Here is a 16,507-nt window from a genome sequence, read left to right as displayed (position 1 = left end):
TATTTTCAGCTTTATGCACTTAAGTGACTGTGAAATCACTCTTACAAGTAATAATAGCTCAATACAATTTGAAACTACAAAATGTCAGAGAGAGACAGCTTTGCAGGGGAAACACTTTCTTGGTCTCGCACACACTAAATGATAAACACTGACCTGATTGGCCGAGGCGAAGTCAAGGCCTGCTTCTGGCATACCCAGGAACATGGTGTCCCCATCCAGCTGGAGAGAACAAAAAGCAAGAGCAACAATGTCAACAAACTAAAATCAAACATAGCAAACACAGAACAGCCAGTCATGACTGGAGATGGAGGTAGCAGATAAGTGGAAAGCAGCCAACCCATACTCAATCTGCTCTCTTCCTTTAAAATGAAAAGCCCTTATAGTCACACAGAGGCTTGGATGAGCTTATATTCTGTCTATAGATGATGGTATTTATATATTCATCACCAAAGGATGCTCCCTTACTGAGTCGTACATCCAGTTAGGTGTGTATCATTCACACATTTTTCCCATATTACACCTACACCATGTGTGCTTACATCTTTGATTGTTATGTTGCAAGTAGTCGACGGTTACATAACTCGCTGTTACCACATAACACAAACTATAAGTTGTTTGTATGAGAGCAGGGCGGCACGGTGGTGTAGTGGTTAGCACCGTCGCCTCACAGCAAGAGGGTTCCTGGCTCTGTGTGCATGTTCTCCCAACTTTTTTCCCCACTGTTGCATCATATTAAGGCCAACAAGCACACTTTAGTCAACTATAATGTTTCTGACGTACAATGCACCATTATATTTTCACTGACATCACTTCAAAGTACTTTTAACTGTTGCGGGTTAGCACAGACCTAAAAAGAACTGGTGACGCTTTAGTTGCAACAATAGATGAAATGAGGCTGGAGTTGCCTTCTCATTATGAGAGTTTCAGCTGCGACAACACCAGAAACTTTGCTGCTGATAGCAAGTCCTGTTCGGTCTGGTGTGTTAGGGCTGCTATTATAATGAAAATTTACCATCTTCCCCATATCAGCGAGCACTATATATACATCACAAAAGACTGCTTGGACTTAAAATTAATGATGTCAAATGGTAGGCTAACACTGACGGATTAATGAGGACTTCATTCAACTTAGAGGAAGTTTTGTATTAAGTATTTATCTATATATTGCAAGTCTGCAATATTCAACCAAGGTGTCACATATTGCATGTTCTCCTAATATCACGTCAATATGTACAGCACATTTGCCCATGGTTTAGACAGAGCTGACAAAGACAAAGTGCTTTTTCCTAAAGAAGGACAAAAAAGCTTAAACTGTAACGGAAAAGGTCAAAGAAACAATAGTATTAAAAAAAGGAGACAACAAGCCAGCAATTGTTCCCATCTCTAAGCTGTAATCAGCAAATATTTAGTTTCATTATCTGATAAATGTGAACAGTCATTAGAAAAAGTGAATCATCAAAACTTCTATGTATAGTTGTCATTAGTCACTCGCTTAAATGGTACCGAATGCGAGAAGATGTGCTTCAATCTAAACAGCAATATGGCCTTCAGTTACTATTAGTCATCAAACCCTTCAGCCCACGCAAGGAAAGGGAAAAAAAACAAGAGCATATTTGCATCTATAAGCCATATTCAAATAATTCATGGTATCCCAAGAACATAATCATTGTCTCAGTTGACAAACACAAGAGGAACATTTGAACAGGTGGGTGGAAGTAAAGCACTGTCTTGTGTACACTAGCGCACACACACACACACACACACACACACACACACACACACACGTACACACAGGTGGACAGACAGGTGTAGCTGCCTGATCCATTTGCCAGCTGTTGGGTATTATGCAAATGAGGTGTAGGTTTACAGAGTCAACAGAAAGCCAAAATACAGAGTTGTAATGGACAGAGGGCTGTCTTTTAGCATCTTGTGGCACAGTGGACTCTTTTACAGAGGACACTTTTTTCCCCCAAACATACTGTTTATGTGCTGTTTCAGCTTTTAATTTTTAATTTTTAATTAGCAGTAGTTCAGTTTAAACAATCAACTAACTGAGACAAAGCACCAAAACATCATTTTTTACATGTATTTTCATTGTAAGGTGCAGTATGACTATTAAAGAGTCAACTTAATAATTGTATAAAAGTCAAATCTTTGAGGATTTGGACTGCAAAGCTGTCTCTGTTTTCTGACACTCGAGAAACAAACGGTTGACTGACATCTAAAGGTATCAACTGCAAACTGTAACCACAGGTCTCACTCGTCTTTTCCAAGGTGGTTGCAGAAAACATTACATCGCCCGCTTTGGTCTGAGGTTTGTTCCTTCTAGGCTACTGTAGCAACATGACATGCTAGATAATATCACGTAATCACAATTAATCTTATTTACACATGAGTCTACGATAATAATCTCTCCCAATAGACGGCTGCTTATATCTGAGGGCTATTATGTTGAATATTATCATAATATTTGGCTTGAGCAATAGTTCACAGACAGAAAAGCCCTCGTGACAGCACTTTAAAATGTTTATAATGATATCCTGCTTGGTATTTACATATTTCTCGTTGCAGTGTGCAGTACAAACCACACTCAGCAGGAAACGCTGCCAGCTTCACAAAGGCTGCTTGTGGATGAGCATCTATTTAAGTTAGTAGCTCATAAAACTATGTGCTTTGTAACTTCCTTCACACCAGCTCAACCAGTTGCCCCGACTCTTCCCTGAACCAGCTCCACGGGCTTTGATCTATTGTTTAACTTCAGCCTGATGCCAGCGTTTCCCCTATACGCCATATGACTGCATATACTGATATAGGCCTAATCTTATCTCTTCAGAAACTTAAGATAAGTTTTATAACATAATAATAATTCACTGATGCTGTATATCGAAGTCATTTCACACACTTGTGAGTTAGGGAAAAACTTTGAACTCAACACATAATGGCAGTAATTCAATTATATCACCAAGTGAGATAAATCTTGTTTGTGGATTTAGCAGAAGGCAAATGCCAAAAGGAAAAGCAGAACAGGGCAGATTAGAGGCAGATGAAGGGGAAATAACATTACTCAGGCTAATGACAGCTCATTAACTATATGTGAGAGTAATACACATGTGTTCATCCCTCAAAAAATAAGCATCGACTCAGACTATCTGAAAGTCAGTCTGAAATAGCTGCACTTTTTGAGATAAGCCTAACCTGAGTCTGGTGATAGTGACGAGGATGCTCGAAGCTCTGATGGTGGTGGTGGGGAGGCTTGTTCTGAAAACACTTCAGTTTGAAAGACAGAGGAGAAATTACAACTATTATCAACACACTGTCCACATTTATTTGCATGGCACAACAGAAACAGCGGAGCTAATCACTGGATACTGATGACTAATGACTGTAAATCCTACAAATGTCAAACATCACATAGAAAACATACATGCAGTTTATTTGATCAGGGTGCAATTAGAATCATTCTGTGGTGGGTAAACTAAGTAGCTAATGTGCTCCCGCTAGCCAACGGACAAATATAGCTCTCAACCTACAATAAGTACCGTGAGAGGAGAGCAGATGAGAAAGAATGAGGGCACAGGAAAAAAAAGCCAGTGGAGAGAAATGGTGATGATTTCTTTTCAGGAGGCGCTCAGTGTGAGAGTCAGAGTGGAACCTATTACGCTCTTCATTAACTCAGAGGAAAGGCAGACAGAGCTGCATCGCTGTGTCTGTCAGGGATTGGAAATGATGCACTTTCAACCAAAACTGTCTTAAAAGTTACTCAATTTGACAGAAATGTAGCACTTTTTCCTGATAATAATGAGATGAGTTATCACTGGTTCGCAACACAGGAAACACTTCAAGTAGCGAAAGGATGAAAAAAAAAAGATCTTGACGGAGATTTTCCATCAGCATCCAAAAGCTCTTTTCATTTTAACTGTAAGATGGGACGAGCATAGGTCACCGGACTGCCACCCGTCACCAGGATTAAAACAGGTAGAAAACACATTCAGCTACATGTTAACGCTCCACTACGCTTTCAGATTTTTATCCTTAAAGTTCCACCTCAACTTTTTACACCAAAACAAATTCCATGCATTTTTACACCTGTTTTTTTTTTACTATTCAGAATTAAAGTTGAACTGCGGTACAAAACTGGCACAGCTGCCTCACTTTAAACAAAAGGAATTATCACCATGCAAAGTGCTGTTTCATACTGGATAAACATTGCATGAGATAGCAGTCCAGTAGGAGAGCAATTAGCAGGCTAGCCACTGACATTTCTCCAACAAATTGGACAAATTGGTGCAACAGACGTGCAAGCGCACACCTGTTTAATACCCTGTTATTATCTTTGGGTGACATTTGTGCAGCGCAGCCCCTTCCAAACCAATGCTCTGCCATTAATAAAACCCCACTGCCCTATTTTCTGTCACATATACAGATGTTTGAGCATCTACGCTTCTTTAAAGTCACACAAGCCAGGTGGGAGCTTGTGTTTCGTTTTTTAGGACGACTGTGGTTCATTTACTTTACTTTGAATGAACTGTTAGGAAACATACAGCTAAGAACATAACTGCAGCTAAGCTAAGAAAACCCGGCGTGAGGCTGAGCTTTTCTGTGAGTAAGTATTGCTTTGGTTGTTGTTATTTGCTGCTAAGACAGAAATCACACATTTTTACATTGACTGTTTGTTTGGTGTCACAAAAGCTGCGAGTGTGTATCTTAAACCTTTCACTAAGGACTAAAAAAATATTGCAATGACTCTTACTCTCTCTCCCCTCCTCATGCCTATGTTTCTCTGTCTCTCTCATCTCTGCTGCTCCCTCTCCATTTCTGTGTGTGCATGTCTGTATTTGTGTGGGTAAAGCAAAGGTTTGAATAACAAGCAGCCAGCTAAGTGGGTCAGGGTCGGAGGAAGGGGGAGAAAGAGGGGGAGAGAGACTATTAGGATGACAGACAAGGACAAAGGAAAGGAGAGGAATACAGCGTATGAAGGAAAAAAAAAAGGAGAGGAGTGAGAGAAAAAGAGGTAGAGGCTGAGAAACTGAATGTGCAGCGAATGAGGGATGGAGAAAGAGGTAGAGGGTGAGGTAATGTTGGGAGAGAGTGAGGCGGAGTGAGTTCAGAGGATGAAAATGGGAGGAGTGTGATTTTAACTCCATTTTCCAGAGACTGGACTGTCATCTGGTTCAACTAAATTGAAGAGATTCATAGATGCTTTTAAAAATGCATTTTACAAAAGGTTCACGTAAATCTGTAGATTTACTCATTTTATATCGAGTGATGCAATCTGAAATGCAAGGTAAGGTAATAAAGTTGTAGTAATGACTTCTTTTTTCTTTTTAAAATGACAAATGACGAGTAGCTGTTGGTTTCTTTATGCTGCAAAAATATTTTTGGGGGATTGGTACTATTGAATCAAATCAATAAGAGTGAAAACGTCTGATTAAAAGCATTTTAGAGCCTGACACGACGGGCACAGGCTTAAAAAGAAGACAAAACAAGTACATGCAGGTGTTCCATGGATGGCTAAAACACAAAACAGTAAGAAAATGTCACGCAGTCTGAATGTTTGCAGTGTTGTGTTTGACTTCCTGTTCAGATAAAGCTTACATCAAGAGCTGAGAAAGTTGCACCTCCACAAATCTGTCAAAAATACATTGTAGCCAACTTTTAGCCCAGTAAAAGGGTGGTGCAGCTGTTTGCTTGGACTGGACTGAATGAATTTCAGCTCCACACAGCAACAACTTTAAAGTGCGCACAGTCAGACGGAGAAAGAAGGAACGACTTACGCTTTGTTTATGTGTGTGCGTAGAAAAGTGAGATTTTCGCAGCTGTGATAGTTCAGCTCAGCAACTGTTTATCCGTCTTATCTCTGTCACCCTGACAACAATATAAACAAAGGTTTATTGGCTAAATGTTTCACTCTGACCGTAAATCTAGATTGTATGTGTGTGGGTAAACACTCTTAAAACAGCCGTCTGATCATTTTGTAAGACTACATATTGACTCAGTGGTACATATTTCAACAGTACTGTTCCAAAGAAAACATTTCAATTGAATTTTTTTTCTGCGCTGCAATCATCTAAGCAGAGTACAGACAAATCCAAGAAGCAAAACAGTCATCGACACATTCAACCACGTGTTACCAGAGTTATGAAAAAGAAAATCTTTCCTTTTTGTTTAGCCAAATCAACTGGCAAAAACACAAAACAATACGGGGACATTCAAGTAAGCGACTAGAACATGGCAGAATGACATGAGTTTTATCTTACAGGCTATGGTGGACAAAATTCTGACTTTCCAACGTAATTAGGCTAATTTGCCCCAGCACCATCTTTGAAAATGACCATCTGCTCCCAGGTGTGATGTTCCAGTCAATGCTGATCAGGGAAGGAGCCATATAAATTATTATAATAATTGAAAATTTGTGGCCTAAGCCAAATAAAGATCAAATGCTTGGCCGAATACCGAATGTGGTTGTTAAGTTTTTCATTATTCTTTTTTTTAAATATTGCCTAAATAAAATACATTTTTAGTCATGATTTTCAAAAGAAAGTAAATATTTATTTAATATTCTGACAGTTGAATATTCCAGTAGTTTCACATTTATATTAGCCCTATATAACTGAGTTCAGAAATATCTACTTCAAACAAAACTTGCATCAGAAGTGCATTCCCAAAAAAACTAAAGTGCATAAAAGTGGATAAACCCACAACAAATGAATTATTGTCCTGTTGGCACAAGTCTACTTAGTCACATTAGGCTAATAATGTAAACAGAAGGCTCAGGTAAATCGCTATAAGTGTGTGCTTGTAGCCTCATACACTGATACAGGTACAGGCTTTTAAATGATTCATTAAAGCAGTAGTGCCAAAGGTCTTTGCAGAGGAACCTCCTCTAGATACTTTGGTCAAAGACTTGTTGCAAACTGCAATTCTTTTCTCGCTCGCCGACACTTTAAAATATCTCCACACTGCCGACATCTTTGTTTATGTTTCCCGCGTCACGGCACGTTGTTTGACTGCGTCGTTAAAACGGCGCCGCTAATAGTCCATTTGGCCCTGCTATAAAGTTAAAATATATGTATCTATATCCAACAGTTCAGCGCAACATTAGCATTTATTTGGAGTCATCTCAGTGGTGATTTGTTGAATGGAATATGATGGAATATACACTGTTAGTATTTTGAGGGAGAGTAAGCAAAACATCGGAACAAACTGCGAGTTTTGTGTAACCTTAACTCACAATGAAAAACTTCCGCAACAAATAAATGTGTGTGACTGTGATGTTACCGTCTACGACATTGTTGACATGATATAAACCAGGCAACAGTTCGTGTGTGTACAGTTTAGGAATCAGAATCTTGATTTTCAGATAAGGAAGTAGCATACGAGAGGAGTTCAGTTCAAGATCTCCCATTTTCCATTGTCTGCACAACACAGAAGCACCAGATAAACCACAGAGAAGTAGGAACGTCTGTTTAAGTAACAAATAGTTAGTAGAGGCAGAGAGAAGCAGGGTCAAAACAGACACAACTTTACAAATCTAAAATGTTACAACTTTATTCCAATCTATCCACGGCAATTAGCACTTCTCTACAACAGCTATGATTGCAGAATCGTGAACAAAAGCCAGTTGCAACAGAAAAATGGGCTCCAACAATTCCTGAATAATGCCACGGGAGCTGATCCAATCTCGTCCACCACAAGTTAATTGATCCAAGTCCTTGTCACTAATACAGTACACACACACACACACACAGAACAATGCAGCAATGATTGCAGTATGTGATTTGATTGCAATATGTTTGTTTTGGAGCCGAAATCCTGATAATTAGTCTCTTCTGGCAGCGCACTGTCTCCGCCCATCTGTTCCATTTGGCATCCCTCCACCAACAAGGAGTCCCTCATCGCTCTGTCCTCGCAATTTCACCCACTGAAGCGCTTTCACACAAACCAGCACACGAGCAACAGTACCGATAGTCACCCAATCACCAGCCAGCTTGAAGGGTGGGGGGAAGCAGAGGAGTCTGGTGAGATGTTCCCATGTAAGAAAGAATGCCAACTTGGACAGACGGACTGACAGATTGACTGCGTGTGTTCTGATAGATAATTAGATAAAATGACGACACTTTAAATGGTTAGAAAACTGGAAGACCCAAAAGCAGAACTACTGTACGTGCAGAAAACTGCTGGAAGAGGGCCACAGGGTAAGATAACAGTGAATGTACTGAGCATATATTGGAATAGCTTGGACTGAAATATCGAAACACTGCTGATACATTGCAAGAAGCATTGGAGCCAAATGTCTTAGTGTTATTAGATCTGGTGAGGTTTTCACTGTACGCCACTATAGGAACACCAAATACCATAACACTCACACATATTGCTGTCTGATACGAGGCATTTTTAATTCACCATATTAATTCATTTTTGTAATCCTGACTGACAATGATTGTTCCTTAAAAATGGTAATACTTCCTTTCAGGTTCTGTGAAGAGTGCATTATTTTTCATAGCAGAGAGGATTATCCTGTTTATGCCATGGCTACTTGCCAGCCCTCACAATATACAGTAAGTTCAGTCTGCCAGCTCACGTGGAGCAGATTTAACATTACATGAAAACACAGTATGTACCCTGCAGGTATACACTAAGCTTAAGGAGAAAAGGGTGTGATGATGATGTTCTGTTCTTCATGGCGACTCACACATGGTTGAGTTAAAAGGAGTCCTCCTGTTTTTGTCAGGTTACTTTGGGCTGTCAATCCCATTCCAAGCTGCTCCAGTATAATCTATGGATTAGATGCAAATGGACCAACTTAAAGATTGAATGAGTAAGCAGAGACATTTCTGATAAAACTGCCCCTGGATGCACATTACCACAGATACATTTTGATTAGTTCTTTTTTAAGCTCGGGGCACAGAAGCATGACGATAGCTCTGTGGGGCTAAAGTTTAAAAAAACGAATCTCTGATAAGTGTTTTGAGTAGCTCCTATAAATGTTAGACTCATTAGAAGTGAGAGCTGTCCTGCTGTGAGTCACTGAAAAGTCACTGAAAAGTTTCGAACATTGTTCAATCTGTGAATTTTCAACAAGTTCGTATGGCTTCTGGGGGAAATACACAACACTTTTCAGCACTTTCACGCATGACACTGATGCACAACGGAGGCGTGTTTGAAAAGACCTTAAGTCCAAATCACTTTTTAGTCTATGACTCACAGAGAGAAGACCCTTGCTTGTTAGCAAACACAGCAACAGAAAGATTTTCTCCAACCATTTGTTGTCAAGCAGCACTTCAGCCTGGAGGACAAAGGACATCCCAATGAGGCGTGTAAGAAACTCAGAAACCTAAAAATGTTTCTATCACAGCGGATATCTTCTATCACAGAATATCAGTTCCTCTAAAGTGTCGCTTATTCCATGACACAGTGACAGCGAACCATCAATAACAACATCAGGGCCCTGACACTGAAGCAGCTTAATGGAATTCAACCGTGATTCAATTCATTATTTACAGCTGTGGTTTTCCAGCTGTTAAACTGCTTAATGGTCGTCCAAATCTTATCCTGAAAGAAGCCTACTGATCCCTCAGTGCCACCACTGCCTCACATTTCCTAGCAAGTCTATTTGGGAAATGACTGCACAGTTTGTATGCGAAAGTTAATTTGCATAAATTGCAACATTTCCCTCTTTAATGTTGCTAAGCCTTGCAGCACCAACCGCCTTCCTGCATAACTTTCCAAACATCAACAGCATCTCTTTAATTAAATAAGGACCAAACTTGTGTCGCTCCGTGTTCACTATGTTCAGTAAGCAAAAACTACAGCGATGATGATGCCACAAAGACGATGATTCGAAAATTCGCATGATTTGAAAACACCTATTGTCTTTGGCAGATGACTGTGTGAAAGACAGAGCTGGAACAGTTCAATCTATACAGCACATATCTTGATAAATACTTCTCTCACTTACTATCTCTTGCCTCTGTTCCTTCTGGGCTTTCCACATTTTTCAAACCTCACCCTGTCTTCTGACAACGTTGCACTGTTTTCATTCAATTTAAATCCACCAGTCCCTTTCTTTGCCGTGTTCTTTCCTCAGCGTTCTCTCGTCTTCTATATTTGCTTTAGAAATACCTCACCCAGCTTTCATAATCATTATGTTTACATTAGGCACTCTGTCTCTCTCTTTCTCGCTGTCCCTCTTTCATTTCTCTCTCCCTCTCACTGATTCATCCCATCTTGCATGGGGCCTTAAATTGAACAGAACTAGAACTTCACATGCTTGCACCATAACACGTAATACACATCCTTTGGAATAGGCTTAAGTGATGTCACAAATGTACAGTTTTGGATCAAACGCGCTGCTCTTATTCGTATTTGTAGAAAACCGGGGCATGATATCCAGTCAAAGCATGGCTAAACGATGCACAAGAACCAGAAACAGGGACACTAAGCTGGCTGCTGGCCACAACCACTCAGACACTTTTAGTTTTAAAATGGCTTTATTCTACAAAAACAACATTTTAAAACTCTAACAAATAAATAAAGCCACGCAGTAGCAGCGAAAATGTGCGCCGCCATCTGTCAGTCAGCCGAGCTGATGTCAATTAAAAATACATGCAACATAAATTCTACATAACAGGTATAAGACTATAAGACCGTGGAGGGAGCGTGTGGCATTAAATGAATTCCTGAATGTGTCACTCAAGGTTTTTGGAACCCGAAACAACATCAACTGCGACGTATACTTACGCAAAAGAGCACAACTGTATGTGAAGCCTGTCGAGGTTTGAGATACCCAAGCACAACCACCTCCTCAACTTCATTCTTATCCCATCTCTTTTGGTCTTACTGTTAATCGTAGCCATACTGTTCAGTTTCTTTTATGATAAGTTAACAAAACCATCTGAGCAGGGAGAGAGAGAGAGAGAACATATCTTGAGAGAAAGGGCAGTTGGGACAAAAATAAGAGTAATTTCCCGTGTGACATTTTCCAGATTAAAAAAAAAAACTCTTAAGATTAACCAAAATCCATTAAAACACATTAATCATTTCCTGACACCTATCTCCCACCAGCTCCATTAATGTTATACACTAGGCTGCAAATACAGATCAATTTCATTATCCTTTAATCTGCAGATCAACTTATTACTCGTAAGCAACAGAAAACTAAAAAAAACACCCATTATACTATCCTGCAGCCACAGTTGATGCGTAAAAGGAAAAGTGGGAGATGTTCAGATGTTAAGAGGCAGTTTTTCTTTTTTTTAACATTACAATTTTGCTCGAACAATTAAATATCAAAACAAATACTTTCTATGGATGACATCACAAAAACTGATCATGTTCGGACTGCAAGTAGAATTTCTGCGAGGGAACCTAAACGTGTTGTCAGGTCTGAATCCATACGTCACGTGTTCTGTGTAATCACACAGTACCATCTCCCCTTCTTACATTCTCCCTCACATGCAGCGAAATGTGAAGTATAAGCAGTGCAATACATTATGTTTAATGAGTACGGGGAAAGCAGGGTGAGCTGAGGTTAATTCTGGATCTCTAACAAGGCTCCGCTGCTCTGGGTTTGTGGGATAAACTGCTGAATACAGTCACCACATTGATTTTTTTTAATAAAAAAAAAAAAGCCATCCAAGGAGCAACTATATGTACCCAAAAGAATGAATTAAGTGTTAGACTGGTCATCATCACTCCCAACCACGGGTATAATATACAGTGAAATCCAGCCTCCTCAGTGGTATTTCTGCAGATTTTTTTTCCACTTTTATTGAGGTGAAAATTGTCGACCACCAGTGTTATCAGCGCTTTACACATCTGTGGGACACACTTCTTCTGCCTCACTCTGTAATACCTATTCCCTTTTTTTTGTTCCTCAACTATTGTTTTTTTTTTCTCTCCGCTTCCTGCTTTCTTCTTCCACTTCCTGCCACCCTCCTTTCTTGTCCTCCTCCCCTTCCACATTCTCTCTCCCCCTTTCGCAGTAATATGATCTCGTCTATCAGGTCGACAGAGCCGTGAATCAAAAGACACGCAGACAGAAATATAGTACAAACCCTGGTGGCCCCACCCCCACAGCACACACTCTCTCTGTCACTCTTTCGCTCTCTCATCTACGACATCCCTACCCCCAACAACCCTCTCTATCTCTCTCCAGTCCCTACCCCCAACCGCACAGTTTGCTCTCTCCACATCCCCAACATCTACCGTCTATCTCTCCCTCCCGTTTTCTGAAGCAAGTACGCTCACTAGCAACAACACATTACTGTGCTGTATGGAGCCTTTCCACAAATAACGTGATTCTGAGCTTAAAAACAGGCACCCTGGTATACTGTACGGTGAGTTTGGTCAGTAGACATGTAAAAAGATGGTTATGGGAAAAGAAAACTAAACAGAAAAACAACTAATAACGACATGAATTTAATATCCTTTTTAAGTCTTCACAATCAGCTAAAAAGCTTGTGGTGAAACAGTTCTTACTTTTGAATTCCTACCAGATAGTTTGTACACAGAAACATCAGGGAAGTCGCCTTTAGGATGAGTTCAGAGAATTTTTATACACCGAGTCAAGAATCGGCCATCGGGCACGTATGGAAATCTGAAATTTGAAACTCTGTGGATGCAAAATCAACCTGTTGCATTGGGTCTGTTGGTGAGAGCGCTCACTTTTATGGGCTGTTCAGCGTAGCCAACAAGAGCGGGAAAGGGGAGGTGGCTGTGATGGCAGAAAGGAGACGGCTAACTCAACATGTCCCATACAATCTCTTCTCTTTTATCGTCCTCGGTTCTTCTAATAAGGCAACACTTCCACAAGAGAGACCGGTTTAGTACGACGTTGCAGAAAACACAAGGCTCACACTTCCTTCTTCTTCTTATGCAGAACATAAATACTAACAGACCCTACTGCAATGGTGAGTCAAGTCCTGTAGCAAAGACCGTACGTCCCAGCAGGCAGTTGGAAGTAGAGCCGAATCTGAGCCAGCGAGGGAGTCGAAACGATCCCACCTCACGTGTGCTTACATGCATCAAGCCAGAGTCGCAGGACTCGTCACTCTACTTCTGCGTTGTTGGATGTGTATGAGGACACAGTGATGTGGGACTGAGCCGCCTCTGTCTGGCATGTGTGAATTACCAGGAGGAACCGCGGCAGGTTAACACGGACGTCTTTTTCGCCAATGTGGCAGAACGTGTGAGTGAAAGAGTCTTATGTCAACAACTTTCAGAGCCAAAGTTGCTGAATGTCAAACCTAAAACCCTAGGACACTTTAATGGGCAATAATTGCAAGGGGTTTGCTTTTTTTGCACTTAGTTGAAGAGAAACTAACATTTTCCCCCCATTATACATCAATCAAACTGTATCTCTGGAATAACACGACATGCTTTTCAAAGTCTTTATGTTTTGTCCATTTTCCAGCTGCTGCACATCTATTCTGCCTTGTGGAAGGTACATAAAGTTTTTTAACTGTTCGTTTTTTTTCCCTTAAAGACCTCAGGGGGCTATACTGACTAGGGATGTTGATAATTCATTGCTATTTAATGTATTTAATTGCTGGTAATACTTCACTGTGAGCATCACAGAGTTGTAATGTTTATGAAAACAATTTGGAAGAGTCCAGTTGATTAACACTACAGCATAAACTAGTATAATTTCCTCTGAGTTGCTGTCCAGTGGTTTATGGCTTTAGCTGGATCTTCGAGGCTGTTGGCAATGCTAAACATTATTCTGTGTGTCAGACAGCACAGAATAACACTGCTAACAGTGACGACTAATGGGACTAATCACACTTTCTTCTGACAAAATATACCTAATTATTATGATAATTAAACTATTGATCATTATGTTTATGCATTTAGCAGATGCTTTTATCCAAAGTGAGTTACAGTGGTAGGCAGTCAGGGTAAGGGGGTCTTGCCTGAGGACCCCTACTAGAGATAGTATCTTGTATGTAGGGGATTTGAAACCTTGTCACCCACATGAAAGGTGGCAATCTTACCACTACACTATCCCATTAACTTATGGGCTAATTTCCTCAAAGTGGGTTATTCCCCCAAGAAAATATAGCTAAACATGTTGAAAAACAGAACTGTCCATCCCGTAAAGTACTTAAAATGTGCAAAATATCCCGTATCTAATATTTAACATGAAACATGTATGCAGCAAAAGTCAGTTTACAGGGGGAACTTCAGCGGCTCTTTGCTAACCAAAGGTGTTTAGTCGAAGCTGAAGTGAAGGAAAACTCATACATTAGTGGAACAGGGAGCACCTTGGGAAGGATGAGATAACTGGCCTGAAGACAATCCGTTCGGTCACAAAGTCGTCACCCAATCAAAGATGAAAAGTCTATTTGGGTTTTATTAGGTTCACTTAGTCCATGACATGAAACAGATAAGGGTTGTAAAAACAGCCAGTAAAAAAAAACAAAAAAAAAAACAAAGGGCTCAGTTAAGTAAAGCCAGCGTTAACACACAAGAGTCTAGAACAGACATATAAAACACTTAGTCTAATATTAACTCTTACTTTTTCATCCATTTCATTCAAATCTCAGCGTACCACCCTGCTCTGTGTAATCCCTAAAATGTGTGAACGTTCTGATTGTTTTACTTTGATTACTTTGGAAACACTAAAACTGTGTAAACATATCACATCAACGAAGCTGGACGAAACAGAGTTAAAAAAAAATTGAAAGAGCGAGAAAGAAGAGTCCACACGGCAGGAAAACAAAATGGTTGTTTGCAGTTTGTAACTTCTGTACGTGTTATTTCTACGCACCTGCTTTCAAATCTACAGAACTACCAAACAAAAATGTCCTACGGTACCGCACCAAGACCGAGGAGAGGTCAATAATCTGTTGTTAATTGTGCTGGCTGCACACATCAGTTGGACACAATTAAATCATAAAACAATTCGTCACTGTCAAATGAAGGCGGTTTTGGCGCATCTGTGTGTCTTCAGGTTCACAGACCGCTTATTCTGAGGAGCATCCCTCAGCATAGCGAGACAGGTATGTTGAAGACAATTAGTGAACCTAGGATTCAGTTGTCCTGTTCCAGCAGTCAATTTCAGCCAGACACAGGATCCCTACCAAGTCCAGGTTTGTGTTGTGGATCTGACCCTGACCTTTGACCTCGCTGTGGTGGGAGGAAGACAACTGATCCTCCAAGACACTAATCAACTTGAGCATAACAGAGGCAGAAATGAGAGGCCCTGCTGTGAATTCTGGTGGAAATAATTTATTCGAAGCAATAGAAAAAGATTGTTCGGCATGGTCGTCTCATTTCTGCTGGTTATGTATCACATTGTCATGACCGCATCTCTTCTGCTTGGACTAAAAAAAACGAGGAGCGTGTTTAAACGCAATTAACAATAATTACCAGTGGAGAAGTTTTAATTATAGGTGTCATTACATTATTGACGAGAAAGCCAGAGTAAAATTACATATCAGCCGGTGAGAGGAAGAACTGAGCAGCACTAAAATGTAGTTACATTCAATGGCTGCGTTAATTAACTGGAGTCAAATAAGACAATTAATTACGACTTAATTAGCGGGGCAAGAAAGAAGAATACACAGAGCGGGGAGTAGCAAAGGTAGTCAGAACAGGACAGCACAAAATGGCTTTTATCCCATGTGAATGGCAAACAGAAGCACATTACGAAAAATACTTTTTTTCGACTATCCCTCCTTACCTTGTTGGTCCCAAAGGCCGGGTCAGGGTAGGAGAGCTGCCCCAGTCTGGTGTGGTCTGGTGCGGCCAAATGCTGCGGAGGAGGTGGGTAAACTGTTACATCCATGGCTGAAAATACATCCACGTCTCCGTCTTTCTTTCTTTTCGACTTTCTCTTCTGAGTTTTAGGAGCCACTAAAAACAAACTCGCAAAGTTAAAAGGTTTTAGTCTCTTAGGGACGACGCATAGAAACAACGTCGGTCCAAAGAAAAGGTTTGTTTAAAAATGCTTGGTTCGGTTCATCAGTAAAATGAGCCTATATCTAGCTAAAGTCTGAAGTTTAGGATTGATGCTTTTCTCTACACGCCGGCTTTCATGCTCCAGTAACTGCTGCTCTGGGGAGCAAAGTTCCCGGTAAACGCACTTCTGTCGTTAAAACAAACGTTGGAAGGAAATTGAGCCCTTTTTTTAAAAAAACGCCGTTTTCCCTCCTTTTATCAGTACGTATCCAGTTGCGATGTGTGTTTCGGACCGGGTACGTCGCTGAACCCTGTGTGTCCCCGCTTGGGACTCTGTGCTTCACGTTTTCCTGCTGCTGCTGTTGTTGCCGCGCGTGTGCCCGGTGCTCTACTGTCTCGCGGACCACTCATACAAAGAGCTCCTAACACAAGCTGGCTCGAGTTAGCCACAATAAACCGGAAGTTTTATTTCTCACAAATTAAAAGCCCTAGTTCGGACCGAACAAAAACAAGAGTATGGAGGTGACGAAGCAAGCATGAGTACTCCAAACCCAGATGAACACACTCACTAAAACCGGATATTTCAGTTTTGTAAGGAAAATCA

At 40.6% G+C, this 16,507-nt stretch overlaps 1 protein-coding gene across 2 annotated transcripts in view; it reads right to left on the bottom strand.

Moving 5' to 3' along the window:
- Window positions 1-16,299, bottom strand: part of tox (thymocyte selection-associated high mobility group box) — a 40,334-nt gene extending 24,035 nt beyond the window's left edge. Inside the window, exons 1-3 of one of the 2 annotated variants that reach the window (XM_072363638.1) lie at window positions 15,686-16,299; window positions 3,196-3,267; window positions 154-219 (exon numbers count right to left, since the gene is read on the bottom strand). In XM_072363638.1, coding sequence (XP_072219739.1) covers window positions 154-219; window positions 3,196-3,267; window positions 15,686-15,790 — 243 coding nt within the window. In that variant the 5' untranslated portion in view covers window positions 15,791-16,299. The remainder of the gene's footprint in view (window positions 1-153; window positions 220-3,195; window positions 3,268-15,685) is intronic. The other variant, XM_072363639.1, reaches the window with a different exon arrangement.
- Window positions 16,300-16,507: the final 208 nt, after the last annotated feature.

This window comes from Leuresthes tenuis, unplaced genomic scaffold (assembly GCF_036924035.1).
Source record: "Leuresthes tenuis unplaced genomic scaffold, fLeuTen1.0.hap1 SCAF_14, whole genome shotgun sequence".
In the NCBI taxonomy this organism is placed as follows: Eukaryota; Metazoa; Chordata; class Actinopteri; order Atheriniformes; family Atherinopsidae; genus Leuresthes; species Leuresthes tenuis.
This window is presented reverse-complemented; position numbering and strand designations above follow the sequence as displayed.